This window comes from Semicossyphus pulcher, unplaced genomic scaffold (assembly GCF_022749685.1).
Source record: "Semicossyphus pulcher isolate SPU_LCO1_2020_fin unplaced genomic scaffold, fSemPul1.0.p SCAF_16, whole genome shotgun sequence".
In the NCBI taxonomy this organism is placed as follows: Eukaryota; Metazoa; Chordata; class Actinopteri; order Labriformes; family Labridae; genus Semicossyphus; species Semicossyphus pulcher.
This window is the reverse complement of record NW_027211670.1, coordinates 20,171,603-20,187,799: the sequence shown is the minus strand read 5'-3', so window position 1 is coordinate 20,187,799 and position 16,197 is coordinate 20,171,603. Positions and strand designations below refer to the sequence as shown.

The 16,197-nt window shown below is 38.9% G+C and overlaps 1 protein-coding gene across 1 annotated transcript; it reads left to right on the top strand.

Moving 5' to 3' along the window:
* Positions 1 to 38: 38 nt before the first annotated feature.
* LOC138593072 (alpha-N-acetylgalactosaminide alpha-2,6-sialyltransferase 1-like) lies at positions 39 to 15,544 on the top strand. The gene is given in 8 exon segments (XM_069663909.1): positions 39 to 362; positions 648 to 810; positions 6,408 to 6,537; positions 11,980 to 12,118; positions 12,203 to 12,306; positions 14,430 to 14,513; positions 14,635 to 14,734; positions 15,335 to 15,544. Coding segments are annotated over 8 exon segments (1,020 nt in total). The 5' UTR covers positions 39 to 272.
* The last annotated feature ends 653 nt before the right edge of the window (positions 15,545 to 16,197 follow it).

Here is a 16,197-nt window from a genome sequence, read left to right as displayed (position 1 = left end):
AATTTGAATCAAACGTGTTTTGCTTTTCTTAAAGGTTGCATCTGTTGCTTTTTTATTTTAAACTCAGCTGGACTGCTTTCCTAACCAAACACAGAGATGAAGACTTATACAGATTAATTGGGTTTCATTATACAAAAGAAAACGGGACTCCACCACCTGATGTGTTTACCACAACAAGCAAAGCAAAACTTGCTGAATCCTCAAAAGCAAACCCAGTGACAGAGACAAAACATGATCGACAGATAGTCTCTACACGCAGCGCCGAGACCCCCATGCCTCCCCTCTCCATGAAGTCCTTCAGTAAGCTTCCTATATGGGATTTTGAGGAAGTTTATAACCAGGATGCCTCACCCAGACAGACAGTAAGCACGTTAAAACAAGATAAGACAGAGCAAATATAATTCTTCTAACTCTGTTGGAGTGAGTAGACATGACAGCAGTTCTGTTGTTTGTCTTTTGTGTGACGTGCATGAATTTTCTGTTTGCTTCCCGTTTATATTCGTACACCTTGAACTTTTCTGTGATTATACCAGATGTTTGTTCACCTGCATTAAATCAGCAGTTAAAGTCAGATGAACATGGTTGAAATAACATTTTCTACGCATTTTTTTTGTTTCATAAATTAATATTTTATTCTACATTCTCAGACTTGTGCCCAGTCTCTGCGAAACTCCAAGGATGAGAGCTTTCAGAAGGCTTTCCTTCCTAACATACGTCTGTATATGCATAAAGACAATGTTAACATGAGTGAGTGGAACCGGCTGTCCCATTTTAACCCTCCTTTTGGTTTTATGGAGTTCCAGTATAATGGTAAGTATTTGTGAGTGTCTGTCTCATTGATATGTACTTTCTGTTGGGGGGGTGTAAGGTTGAAAAAATAAAAGATGAATTTTCGCAACACTTTTGCGAGATCTCGCAAAGTTGGTGGAAAGGTTTTGCGAGATCTTGCGAGAAAAGTGTTTTTTCTCGGTCAATGTACTACTTCTTGGTCAGTTCAAGGACAACAATAATGGAGCACCCGTGGGAGAGGTTCATTGAATTTTATTTTGAGATTGGCCTCAGATAAAAAAAAAAAAGCCATTACATCAGTGCTTGGCAGCAGGCACGGTTTTCATATAAGCGAGAGACATCTGAAAAGAGTACACAGCGCAAGGCGACTATCTCGTCACAGAGCTTACTCTGACCTGGCGCCAGGTGTCAGTTTAACTGCTGTTGAATTAACTGGTCGCAGATGTGTGTGGGCGTGGCTTATGAGTCCGTTGTACATAAACGAGGAAATTAAGGACTCGATTGTACTTGGCTGCTTTATCTCAATTAATCAGTTGCTTTGTTCGAAACCGCATACTAACGTACTGCCTATTACACACTCAAACAGTACTGCATACTGCCTACTAACCTGACTATTAGGATGCCGTTCGCATCATACTCAGATCCGGCTTCTCCATATCACGTGACTTAATCGTTTACGTATGTCCGGTCTGATCTCCGGTCCATCTCCGCCATAGTAGAAGCTGAATAGCCGCAATGCATTTTGGGGCGGTTGAGTACAACCACAGAGCTCCCGTCTCTTTTTTTTTTTTTTTTTTTTTTTTTTTTAATTATTATTAGTACATAACATACATACAAGCATACATATCAGACAAATAACCCCTCCCCCCACCCCTTCCATAAGACACAACAAAACAAAATAAAGCAAAATAAAAACAAACAAGATAATATGGTTATTTTGATTATTACAAACATTATTGCCAGATATAAGCTACACATCTCTTTATCTCTTTATCTGGAGTACATATTGAAACTTTCTAAAATTTGTTTTGTTCTGATAGCCTTCTTATTTTTACAGTTTTTGATTGTATCAGCATATTGCTGCAGTTCCAAAAAAAACACATCAGCATTTGGTTTAGAGTTTGCCCATTTTTTCTTGTGAATATGAAATTTCCCAAGCATCAGGATTAATTGTACAAAAAAAGCTGTATAATTGTCCACATTTTCGTCAAAGTAAATGAAGATGTCCTTTTCCTGTAAAAGAATTACTTGTCCTGTTATTGTCCTGATATAATGCTGTACATCAATCCAAAATGTTTTTGAAAATACACATTGATAAAACAGATGATGAATTGTTTCCTCTTCATTCTCACAGAATTTACACAACAGATCATTATCAATATTAAATCTTGCTAATTTCTTTTGTGTTGGATAAATCTTATGTAATATCTTAAATGAAACCTCTTTAACTTTATTGTTTAAGCAAAACTTCTCACCAACCATCCATGCTTCTTGCCAAGTAATATCTCCATAACATGAATTCCAAAAAGATTGTCCTAAGGGTAAAGATGGGGTTAGCATACAATTTCTAATATATTTATTTGAGCATTTTTTCTTTGTTATATCGACTTCTCCCACAAAAATCCGACTATCAAAAGAGCCAGCAGTAGGAAAAGTAAAATCATAAGTTCCTGCGCTCTGAAAAAGCTGCAGTAAACCTCTTGGTAAAGCATCAAACACATCTGTAAACTCTTTGGGTGGGACTGGAAGCTGAAATTTATTTATAAATTCTTGGTAAGAGAGTAATTGTCCTCCAGCATTAAAGAGTTGTTTAACATAAATAATTCCATAATCAAACCACTTCCTGTAAAATAACGATTTGTTTTTATAGAGAATATTTTCATTGTTCCAGATGTAGAAATTAGTTGGTGAGAAGTTATGCTTATAGATTAGTTTCCAGGCAAGTAAGGCTTGTTTATGAAAGTTTGACAGTTTAATCGGTAATTTTTCTATTTTATAGTTACATTTCAATAAAAAATGGGTTCCACCAACAGCATTAAATACAAACTTAGGAAAAGTGTTCCAGATGCTATCTATCTCTTTGATTAGGTTTGCCAACCACTGCACTTTGAAAGTATTGTTCAACATTTCAAAACTTAACACCTCCATGCCTCCTTTACTTTTAGGGTTACATAGGATTTGTTTCTTTATATAGTGACATCTATTCTTCCAGATAAAGTTAAATACAGTCTTATCTAATTTCTTGTAAATAGCTGGGGGCATTTCAAGAGACAGGGACATATATACAGATCTGGATATACCTTCAGCTTTGGAAAGAAGAACTCTGCCACTCAGTGACAGGTCTCTCATCAACCACATATTAAACCTCTTGGCTATTTGTTGTGTTATTGGGTTAAAGTTTAAGCTACAGCGATCCTTGTCGTTTTTATGAATAACCACACCTAAGTAAGTGACAGTGTTCTTAACAGGAATACCATTCAGGTCTGACAGATCACTTTCTTTGATTGGCAATAGAACAGATTTATTTAAATTCATCCTCAGACCGGATTCAGTTGAAAATTCATTAATACAGTCAATTGCTTTGTTTACTTCATATCTATCTCTTAAAAAAATTGTTGTATCATCTGCTAATTGAGCCAATTTAAATTCTTTGTCTAAAGCGTTTATACCTTTAAATGTATTCTTTTTTATGTGTACAGCCATGACCTGTGTAACCAAAAGAAATAAGAATGGACTTAATGGACAGCCCTGTCTGATTCCACGGTTAATACAGAATCTGGGGGTGGTACCACATGTCAGTTTTACTGAGCTGTTACATCCTTTATATAAGGTTTTTATTGCTTTTTGAAACCTTTCTCCAAATCCAAAAAACTCAATAGTTTTAATCGTAAACTGGTGACTGACTGTGTCAAATGCTTTATAGAAATCAACAAATAAGATAAAGCTATCATCAGGTAGAAAACAATTATAATCAATCATGTCTAGTATTAATCTTATGTTGTTGACTATGTTTCTTCCAGGAATAAATCCAGATTGCTCCTCATCAATAATATCATCTAATCCAAGTTTTAGTCTTTTGGCAAAAATTGAAGCAAATATTTTGGCATCATTATTCAACAGACTGATCGGTCTCCAGTTCTCAATACTAAGTTTATCTTTGTTTGGTTTTGGAATTAATTTAATCAAACCTTGTTTCAGAGTTGGAGGTAACTCCTCTTTTTCTAAAGCTTCTTCAAACATTGCTGCTAAAAATGGAGCTAATGTCTTACTAAAGTCTTTATAGAATTCTCCAATCAGCCCGTCATTTCCAGGTGATTTATTGTCTTTCAAAGCTTTAATACAGGTTTGTACATCCTTTAAGCTAATTTTTTGGTCGCAGATTAATTTATAGTTATCATCAATTTTTTTAATATCTGGTTCTAAGCCTTTAAGAAACACAGCCATATTATCTTGGTCTAGTGAGTCAGCACTGTACAGTGTTTCATAGAACTTGGCCACATGTTGTGAGATTTCTTTTTCATTATCACATATTACATCATTAACTCTGAGTTTGTTCAGAGATGACTGTTCATAATTTCTTTTTTCCAAGTTAAAAAAGTATTTGGTGCATTTTTCACCTTGCTCAAGCCATCTTCTCCTAGATCTGACAAAAGCACCCTTAGCTTTTTCTTCATATATTTTGTCCAGTTCAGCTTGTGCAGTTGTCAGATCTTTAATTTCTTCTACAGATAGATTTAATTTACTTGATAATCTTATAATTTCTGTGACCATTTGAGACTCTTTCTCTTTGTTTGTTCTAGAGATCTTTTTACTCATTAATATGGCAAGATTTCTAACTTCAAATTTCATTAACTCCCAGTATTTGCTATAACTACTAAGTAACTTTGCTTGTTTCCAGTATTTATCTATAGTTTTTTGCGTTTCTTTTTGAAATTCTTTATTCTGTAACAGTGTCTTATTTAATTTCCAGTAATCTCTATTAAAATTCTGTTCTCTAACCCCCATATTAATTCTTATTGTTACAGCATTGTGATCTGTAAGAACTGTTGGTTCTATTATGATTGAATCTACTTTATTCTCCAAATCTGATGAAATTAACCAAAAGTCTATACGGGATTGAAGAGACCTATCTTTGTTACTCCAGGTATATGCTTTTTCATTCGAGTGCCTGTGTCTCCAGATATCTATCAAGCCTATCCTGCTACTTATATTTTCCAATTCATTTGTCCGTTTATTCTTGGGAGGCCACCTATCCATACTCTCATCCATCACTGTGTTGAAGTCCCCCCCCCATAAGACCTTAGCCACAGGAAGAGTTGTTGTTAAGTGACGAAGCTTATTTTCTATTGTTTCAAATAAAGTCATATTCATTTTTTTATTATTGGAGGCATAAACGTTTACAAGAATGAACTGTTGATGGTCAATCACAACAATCAAGATTATCCATCTCCCTTCTGTATCTTTTAGATGTTTAATTATATGGCCTTTAAACTTGCCAAGCAAAATAGCTACCCCTGCTGATCGGTTGCTACCACATGAAAACCACAGATCTTTCCCCCATTGACTCCTCCAAAATGATAAATCTGTATCTGAGGCATGAGATTCTTGAATAAAGTAAAAATCTGCACATTTATTCTGGCAATATAGAAAAATACTTTTTCGCTTCAATTCATTTCTGATACCCCTGACGTTAACGGATAAAACAGATATTGACATAACAAAAAATAAAAAGAGCACAGAACAGAAACCCCAGAGAAATTATAAAAAGAAGCACTCAAAGATCCTCTCTTAGGATATGAGCTGCTATGTCTGCGACCGATCAATGAATCGAGATCATATTAAATTTCATTTTCCAAAATATATATTGGCTTGACTACCTAAACTTAAGACCAAGGAAATAAATAAAAAAACATAGAATCGTTAATAGCTCTTATTGAAAAGCCTAAGTCTTAAGTTAAATTAAAGCACTATGAAAAAGAAAGGGAAAACAAAGAGAAGGATGGGTTGACACGAAAAAATAGAACAGGGCAAATATAGCTTGCCTATCATTTATGATCTCCCCTCTGCAAAGAAAAGGAAAAGAAAGGGGAAAAAAAGGGGAAGACTAAGCAAATCGCCCATCATCTCAGCGGTTAAAGTATTGCGAGAGACAGAGAAAGAAAAAAAAAGACATAAAGAAACAAAAAGACTAGATTTTTACCTGATCTCCACTCTAGATTACTGTAGCAGGTCTATGCAACATTATCCGTACACACTGGTATTCATGGTGTAAAAAGGGATAATATTACAAATTCATCAAGGTCTGTAAATCCTAATAAATCATATAGGCTACACTTTAACACAACCTGTAGGCTTATAATTTAGCCACTATCGCCGTAATGCAATATAGAGCAGCCTAATAACATTTACATGTCCTTCACTAACTTTTTTACCGTCAATAAGCGCAGAAGCACCTCTGAAGCCTGCTCTCCTCCCCTCCTTTCTCGCCGCCTCCACCAGTGGCCACAGCTTGTTCCTCGCGTCTTTAACTTCTTGTGATAGGTCCTCCATTATTTTTATGTTCCTTTCTTTAAGTATACCAGCAGTTCTGGCGTCCTTCCAGATCTTGTCCCTGTGAGACCGTGATAGGAACTGGACGATGATCCGGCGGCTGGAGCGCTCTTCTCCGGAGCGGGGACCTAACCTGTGCGCAATGTCCACAGAGAGAGGCAGCTGGTCACTGATGTCAGGGGAGATCTGGCTGAAGAGGTCGGTGATAATCTTCTTGACGTTTTCTCCAGTCTTCTCAGGGATCCCTGCGACCCGAAGGTTCCACCTTCTCTTGTAGGCGTCCAGGTCGTTGTTTTTTTCGCGGAGCACTGTATTTTCTTTCTCCAGAGTTTCAACTCTGATCTGGAGATTGTCAGTTTTCTTTGTAACATCCTCCACTTGTCTCCCCAGAAATTCAAGGGAGTCTGTGACGCTTTTCAAAGTGTCTGTGTTGCCTTTCACAGTTGTTTCTAGAGACCGTAGCCGTCTGAGGGATTCTTCTTGCATCCTCTCAACTCTTTCCATGGCTGACAGCAAGCGAGAATTGAGCGCAGGCTGCTCGTCCTCCTCATTAAGCAGTGTCTTTGATTTCTTAGATGGTGGCTTTAAATTTGAGGTTTCAGGAGAGGACTCTGAAGGTGGCCCATCTGAATTCATTAACTCATCCATAACTTCCAGCTGGTCCTCCAGTGATTTTCGTGCATATGAGTGCATGTTAGCATGAAGTAAATTCACATTCATGCCTAGACCAGCGTTTAATAATCCAGTCAGCAGATGTAATGTAGAGGTCCGATGCCGAGTAAAAAGTTTGTACCCCCTCGTGTTCAATCAACTGTTCAGTCAGTTGCAGCTGGCTTCAGTTCAACAGGTGGAGCGGTGGAATCCCGTCTCTCTTTACTCAATCCTTTCCTCTTCTTTCTTTTTTTCCCTTCCTTCCTTTTAACAGTTCAGGTAGGCATATCAGGCCTTTAGGTAAAAATAATTGTTCGAAAAGTTAAGTTTCACTCATCATATCGCAGAATAACTCCGATGCACTCTCATAGAGACGCCATCCTGCCGAGGAGCGAGAGCTCCCGTCTCATACTCAAATATCCGGGCCGAGCTAGTATACATCCGGGCATTTCTCGCATACTATGAAATGGGAACGCACGACATACTCAATTTGACGTCACAGTTAGTATGATTAGTATGATAGTATGCGGTTTCGGACACACCGAAAGAGTATAGAACATAACAATAACAGCAAGAACATTTCCAAAACCGTAAATAGCCATTACCATTCAGTAAAGTAAATAAAAATTTGAAAAACACACATTAACAACAATAATAAAGTTATAAGATTTATGAATAAACAACACACATGGTGGGAGCTGCTGCAATGGGCTGCCACTTGGCCCAGCGCCGGAAACGGAAGCCAGAAATGGTTTAGCACATAATTGTTTAAGTCGAGGTGAAATGAAAAATGTCATTTTAATCCTTTTAGATCACATCCCCGGTAATATTGTGCATCCATTTGACAATATAGGCAAAAAAAATACAGAAAATCAATTTCTTCGTATTCTTATATCAAAATTCAATAATTTTTTCTTCCTGTAAAAAAAAATATCCCGTGTGCTTACGTAAGCTAGAACCAACCAATTTCAACCAATCAATCTGCAACATTTAGCCGCAGAGCACCAAGAACGCTCAGTCAGTTAGCTAGCTACTGCGCTGTGGAGAACGTCTGTCTACGCCCACTTCTCAACGATCAAATCAAATCCCTCTAATGATATGTCCCGCCTGCACGTCCTGTTTCACTCGGAAATACGTCACGATACGGAAGCTAGATACTCTCAAAATGCCGTTTTCAGCTCGACTTTAACAATAATCCTTCCAGTCTTTATATTAGGACTATAATCCTAATAATCCCTGCCAGTTATGTCCCGTCTTCTATGTAAAACGCAGGGAGGCTGAATGGTGGGGCGAAGTCGTTCTGCCTCTGAGCCGGAGAGGTAGTAGCAGGTATAACAGACGCAAAACGTCAGTGTAAACAGCGGAGCTGGCAGGGCAGAACAGCGCTTAGCTAACAATTGTTACAAAGAGCCATGGAGGCCATTAGCAATATGCTAGTGAGTTTTGTTATTGTGTTACTGCTTTTTTATTATTGTGAGTGTTATGGGATTGACAGTTTTCTGTGACCCAAAGAGCAGAACAAGAATGCAGTATATCAGTTGAAGAGGTTTAATGAGGCTTATAGTTACAAACAGGTAATCTGTGGCTGAGGAGGGATGAGAAGTGGACAGGCAGTGAGTGGCTGGTAGATGATCAGTGTCTTGAGAGCTGAAGAGGACAGACAGGTTTCTGAGGTTGATCCTGGAGCACAGGAGAAAAATATTAGCGGCAGGCTACACACAAGAAACAATTATATTAAGCACAGGAAGGTTCTGGCTGGCCGTAGCGTTGTACCACGTCAGTAGACTGATCTGGCGATGAATTACTGAAGAACCAGGATGTTTTTACACTGCAGGCGGATGACTTGATAAAGGGGGGTCGCAGGTGTTTAATTAGTGGAGCAGGTGATGAGCACTGTGGATGGCGACGCCCACAGACAAACAGAGAGAGACAACAAGAAACACAGGGAAGGGAACACAGGAAAAAGGGGCAAACTTGCAGCCAAGGCTTAGGTCATGACAGTAAGTACATTTTTCATGATTTTCTTTTGCTTCTTTTTTTGCTGGCAGATATGATGAAGGCAATTAAATTGATCCCAAAGCCAAAACAGCCACTATTCCTTCCAAAACCAGTGATGAGTTGGTGCTTCCTCACAAATACAAAATGGCATCATCAGTGTAAAGATGGATATTACAGTCAGTTATTAAAGAAACAATGTTATTAACATAAACTGTGAATAAGACAGGGCCCAGAACTGATCCGTGGGGAACACCTTTTGTTAGTGTTAAAATCTCGGTTGGATATTTCCGTCTTTGACACAATGAGATCTATCAGAAAGGTAATTCTTGAACCATTTGCATGCAACAGATGGCATTATCCATCTCCATTTCACAGCTTGAGTTGTCTCGTGTTGCACACTGTTGACTGTAGTGGTGTAGAATGAGCTCTCGACAGAGGTACTCGCGAACGCGCAGATACGTCACATCCTCTTGTTTCGCGGAAAAACCGCTCCGAGTGCTTTACATAAAAATCAGCCCACAGGTTGTTAGGGCCAATGGGGGAAGTTGGGGGAGGTCTCAATTTATCAGTTCCTCTACTATCCCTTCAAACATTGTCAAAACATAATGATATTAGATTGATGAATACATGTAAAATCTTACATAAAGCCCCTTTAACACATGTGCAGCAGCTCCTTAATGATGCACGTTGGGTCATCCAAACCTGTTCAAAGGTTTGACCACCTCTTTTACTTTTGATTGATTTCTAATGTTGTTCTATCTTTTGTTTATAGAGCCCATAAAAATAACTTTTTAGTTTTTATGAAATTGAATCTCACATATCATTTGTGTTCATTAGTGTCAATGTCAAAACCATTGTATTCAACATTTTAATGCAAATATAAAGCCCACCAATTAATACTTCACTTTTCTTTACTTTACCCTTAGTCTTTGAGAGTCTTTGAGGCATTATTATTAAACTTCTCAAAACAATGGAAGAGGCTGAAAGTTAAATATATTGGTCAAGCTACAGAAAGATCTGTGTCCTGTTGAGTTTGGGGTTCAACCAAGCTCAAATTAAAGTTCTGTGGAAGTAGAGTGACGCACTGAAATGTACTGAAGAGAGAAAACAAACAATTTAAGGTCACATTGTAGGTATAAATGAACATTATGTGCTTACTAGCTTCCAATCATTCTTTTATACTGAGTTTTACCATAGAAAAAGCTATTATATCATTTTGTATGTGTCTTTTTGGCATTTTTCTTGAATTTTACATTTGCATTGCAGAGGATGTTCAACCAACCTGAAGCTGTTAATCCTGTTCCTCATAGAATCGTATCTTTTGTCTGCTCACACCACATGGTCTAATTGACGGGCCTTTAACGTTAACCTACTGTTAAATTCCCAAATTGACAAGACAAAATATATTCCGTCTCCTGTCTAGCGGTCCTGTCTAACATAAACAACAACTTAAACAATGTAGAATAAAGAAGGGTGTCGCCCATGGGCGGAGGCTGATGTTGAGCAGGGCAAGGCAGGCCAGAGTGGTTTGAGGACAGGAGCTGGGCGTGGAGACAGCAGGTGAGTCAGCACGACAAATAAACAGTGAAAAAGCATACAAAAGTCTTTCAAAGAGCAGCCTAGTCAAATACCACATGTGGTGAACGGACAAACTGGCGAGGAATGACTGTCTCAACCGGGCTTTTATACAGCGCAGAGTGTAGGTGGCTTGATTAGCTGATGATCGGCAGGTGTGCAGGCATGTTCTGAGAATGAAGTCAGCAAGGCCATGCCCAGCTCCTACTGACACAAAGAGAGAACATACAGGCACACAAGGGAGGGGAAACACGGGGAAGACGGACGAGGACCCTGACATTCTAAACACTTTGTAGGCGACAATATGACACAAGGGTTTACAATGTTACAGTGTTACAATTTCATTTAGCAGACGCTTTTGTCCAAAGAGACGTACATCTGAGAGTTACTACAACACAAGCAACGATCGAGACAGGAGGGAACGAAGTCAGGACGTGCCAAAAAACAAGTGCGATCAGACACTGGTGCCAACAGGCCGTGTATGGGGCCTTTTTTTCATTTTTTTTAATAATAAGAATCATCAGCAACATCAACAAGCTCAGTATAGTCATCATCATCATGAAAATCGTAGTCAGCATAAAAATACATCCTCGATGTCATCACCATCTATAGCATCAATATCATTAAGGTCAGAGGTGTTCATAAAGAGCTGGGTCTTTAGCTTCTTCTTAAAGGGGAAAGGGACTCTGCGGACCGAATGGAGTTTGGTAGCTCGTTCCACCACCTGGTGACGACTGAGGAGAAGAGGCTAGTTAGAGACTTAGGGCCCTATTGTGATGGGAGTATCAGGCGCCTTTCATTGGCAGAGCGTAGTGGGCGGGAGGGAGTGTAGACCTGGATCAGGTAGGTGTTTTGTAAGCGAGCAACAGGGTTTTGAATTTGAAGCTAGCGGCGACTGGGAGCCAGTGGAGGGATATGAGCAGTGGAGTGACGTGTGCCATTTTGGGTTGATTGAAGACCAGTCGCGCTGCTGCGTTCTGCAGAGGTTTGGATGTGCATGCAGGAAGGCCTGCCAGTCGGGAGTTGCAGTAATCAATGCGTGATATCACAAGAGCCTGTAACAGCAGTTGGAGAGCAGGCCAGAGCTATAGGTCTATTTAAGAAAGAAGGCTGTAAAAACACACATATGAACAGTATAATTAAGAGGTCTAATCCAACCCCTTTGTGCACTGCGCATCATTTACTTAGGTGTTTAACTGTTTAGCAAAAATCCCTGGAATTATATTTTATAATGTAAGTATTAAATGCAATGTTTGACAAGAAGATAACTGATGGAAGCAGTCAGTTGCTTGTATGTTTAATCATTTGTTAAACTTGATTAAGGTCCTTCATGGTTATCAAATAATATAATTTTTAAGCTGATGACATTTCAGTTAAATGTTGATCGTCAAGCTCTTACATTTGTCTGTGTGGCAGGATGAACGGTGCCATCATAAAAGGTCACGAGGAAGATGTAGGAAACAGAACATCTGTGTACGTTCACACGGCTCACTCGATCACCGCGTCTAAGATTTTGTTCAAGATGTTCGGATACACATCTGCCCCTACTGATAAGGTACACAAACTCCTATGAGAATAGTGTTATATTGTCATGTTTTCTACCCCCAGCACTCATCTGTCATCCTCTTGCTTTTGGCAGGGCATAAAATATGTGATGATTCCTGAGGAGACGAGGGATTTTAATTGGCTAACTGGTCTTCTCAGAAGAAAAAGGATTACCGCCGGTACATTTCGCAACTCACGGTGAATATCAACTCTCTATGTATTAATCTTAATAATAATTGTTATTCTCATTTTTAGAAGGGGGTAGGGGGTTCCGGGAGCGCGCGCACACACACACACACACACACACACACACACAGACACACACACAGACAGACACAGCTTTTTCCATAACTAATCCTGGCTCTGCTAGTTGCGACTCATCTGCACTACCACTGGCTGTGCAGTCTGTGCTGCTACACTTCAACCAAACCATTGAATAAACTGAAACATCAACATACTCTGCCTCATGAAAAAAATGCAGATTTTTGACATTGCTTCCCTTTATGTTCTTCATTTGATTAAACTATGACACTTATTTACTGTTAAAGCTTTAGACCAGTTAATTAAAGCTTCTCCACTTATACATCCATAAAAAAATAAATAAGTTGTTCTTCCTGCTCCTGTTCCCTGTCTGTGTCCCCTCTCCCTCCCTGCACTGACAATCACACACAAACATATTGTATTCACCATAGACTGTATAAAAAGATGGACGACATGACAGCTCCCTAAAAGTGAAGCCAAAACATTTCGGGCGCCCCCTGCTGACTGGCTGCAGTATAGGTCATAAAGGCCGCCTCCTCCATGTTAACAGATGGGACATGAGTCAAACTATAAAATCAAAATACACGCCCGATAAATGTTTCTCAAACATGGTTTCTGTCATTATAGCTAGTTATTATCATGCTGATTCAAGTCCAAGTGTTCATTTTTCGGACAAGTTTATTTTTAATTAGTTATGTGATGCTGTAAAAAGGATGATTGACAGCTCTGTTGACAAATACGGCTCCTGCAGCCAATCAGTTCCGGGTGAGCAGAGCGGAGGACGATCCACGAGTGGAAACGTAACTAAAACAATCACTACAGTCATTGAAGTTTCCATACCTGTGAACGTTAACCTCAGACCAACACAGAGAAGCTGTTCTGCTGTTAAACACGCCGGTGTGCGGGGTCCTTGCTGTTTTTTCAGTAAGTTAAGTGTGTGTTTGGGTTAGCGGAAGTGGCTACGGCCGCTTCACTCGCCGATCTCTACTGTGCAGACTCTGGCTCCATACGACGTCACCATCGCAAGAAGGCAGCGCCTATCACAGGGGCTATTTTGGCATCAAATGTGTACAATGGGAGCAGATGGAGACGTATTGTCCATCTATATATACAGTCATTGGTATTTACCTAGAAAATGACTTATAATCTGATAATAAACAGAGCCATGATGTAAATAAATTTAGGAGGGGATTTGGGAGAGAGTATGTTTGATAACCGTATGGCAATACACTGCTAGGTGTGTAAAATCATTGTGGATTCCACTGCAATGAATGTGGGCGCTTTCTCACCTGGTCCTTGTTCCTCTTGCTCTCTCTCTCTGCCCTCTCTCTCTCCAGCCTCATCTCTACCTCCTCTTTGCACTGACATTCACACACAAACACAGTAAACAACTACACTGAACAAAAATATAAACGCAACACTTTTGTTTTTGCGTTTATATTTTTGTTCAGTGTAAATTGCAGTTGAAAGTATTCTCTGCACGTCTGCTTCCTTTAGGAAATAAAAAGTCTATTTTAAGAAAATTATCGTCACAATGATAATTATTACAATTAAGCTATACCTTAGTCAATACAAGACTAATGACTAGTGTGTTGTACTAAAAACGAGTAGAGTTCATTTATTAAATACATGCTTCCCTGCAGAGGGAAAAACCAAAGTTATTGACAAATGACAAGTTTCTTCATTTAAAATACATTTTTAGTTTAAAATTCAATTAGGCTTTATTTTAGGGGTTTAGCCAAGGACAAGGGATGTAAACAGAAAATGAGGACAACACAACGGTTAGTAGTCAGCCACAACCTTGGGGTCGTTGTTTGTTGTATAATACAACAAAATGACTGAAACCATTGATTTAAAGTAGTTTGTCCATAATGCAGGGTTTGTTTAGTTTTAGTAGCCGTCATGAGTGCGCAGAGTAACTTTGATGTGTGATCGTAACCTGGGGCAAACGGGGAGCATACCAAACCAGGCGTGACACGGATAATAGAATGTCAAATGCTTTGTCTCATTTCTAACCGCCTCTCATTGTTTGTCTTTACCTCTGAATTCTAACCATCCAGGCCATGGACATACTATGGGGATCAGTTTGATGAAAGCCGCTTTTAAGTTCTGCACCCGGATTTCCTCGGATACGTGCAAAACAGGTCGACCCTCTTTCAAACTCTCACAAAAACTAGCAAATTAAAAGCATTAGACTATCTGATCATTAACTTCTGATTCTTTTATATCTGTGTAAAATACATTCACACTGTTTATTGCCTACAGGTTCTTAAAATCTCGTAATCTGAATGCTAGATTCTGGGCGATAGTCAGACCAACCAACGGGGCATTTGCTATCTTCACGGCTCTGCACACATGTGACATTGTAAGTTATATCATGTTACCTAAACTTGTCCAAATGCCATCTATGGGTATCCACGCCTCAATAAACATGACGTCTGCAAAGTACATTCATTTGTTAGCATTTTCACTCTGAATTGGTAAAGTTTATTCATACGCTTACTGTCTTTAATGTTGAGATGAGGAAGCGATGCAGTGCTCATGTCTGCCCTTTAATGATGTAGCTGTAGCCAGCAGGTGGGTTAGCTTAGCTTAGCATTAAAAAGAAACATGTGCCTAACAGCACCTCTAATTAAAATGTTCTATCTTCTTTGTTTAATCAGAATAAAAGTGGAGATTGAAAACGACTATATGTAGATTTACTGTAAATAATATCTGGGACTATTTCTTGGCCAGGTGCAGGGGTTTCTTAAATAGTCCCAAACAAATCCTGTTAACTATTAAATGGTGTTTTTTGTTAATTCTTTTAGATACAAGTTGCTGTATATCAGGCAATAGAGTGGTGTCGTCTCATCTAACTCTCTGAAGGAAACTAAAAAATCGTCCGTCTCAAAATGTTGAACTTCTTTAAGTGAACCTTGTGATTTTTTTTAATTGCCCCTCTTCTCTGTTTTGTCATTTGCAGGTGTCCGCATATGGATTTATGACTGAGGACTACAAGAAATACAACAACTACTATTTTGAGAACAATGTCAAAACCCATGTCTTTTTCTACACCAACCATGACCACATCTTAGAGAAGAATATGTGGAAAAAACTACACGAGACCAAAATTATGAGACTCTACCAAAGAACCGAGTCAGAAACGGTGACAGAAAAGCGAAAGAAACCCTGATACACAGAGAACGGCACTGGTGGCGTCAATAACTAGGTCATTTTACTTAAAAAAAAAGTATTCATTGTTTAGTCTGCCATGAACGAAAACCCAACTCTGCGTGACAATGTGTTATTGTGACAGGAAAACTATAACAGGTTAAACTGGGGTCTTAGAGTGGTTTATACCTGTACACTATTGTATTGCAAATGTCCATGTACTGTCTTGTATTCCTTTCTTTATATTGTTGGGGGTCGAGTATATTATTGACATTTTAAAGGGCTAAAAATACCTATTGTTCTTTGTTCAAATAAAATTACACATACTGCATTTGATCAAGTAGATTTGTTTGTAAAAAGTTTAATGTAAATAAATATATACAGCGAATAAATATATGTACAAATGTAAGTAGAATATAAGCTAGGGATGCAAGATATTATCTGCACGTTATCTGTATTGGCTGATATTGGCTTAAAAATGAAATATCGGATATCGGCCAACACACCGATATTCGCCAATATAATTAACCGATAAAATAATGGGCTGCTGCATACTTGATTAAATGCCCGACCTCGGCGCAATGTCCCCGGCGCGAAGAAGACCTGCACGGCGCAGTGTGATGACGTCACGTGTGTCTACCTGCAGCATGAGAGAGTTAGAAGCCAAAATGTCCG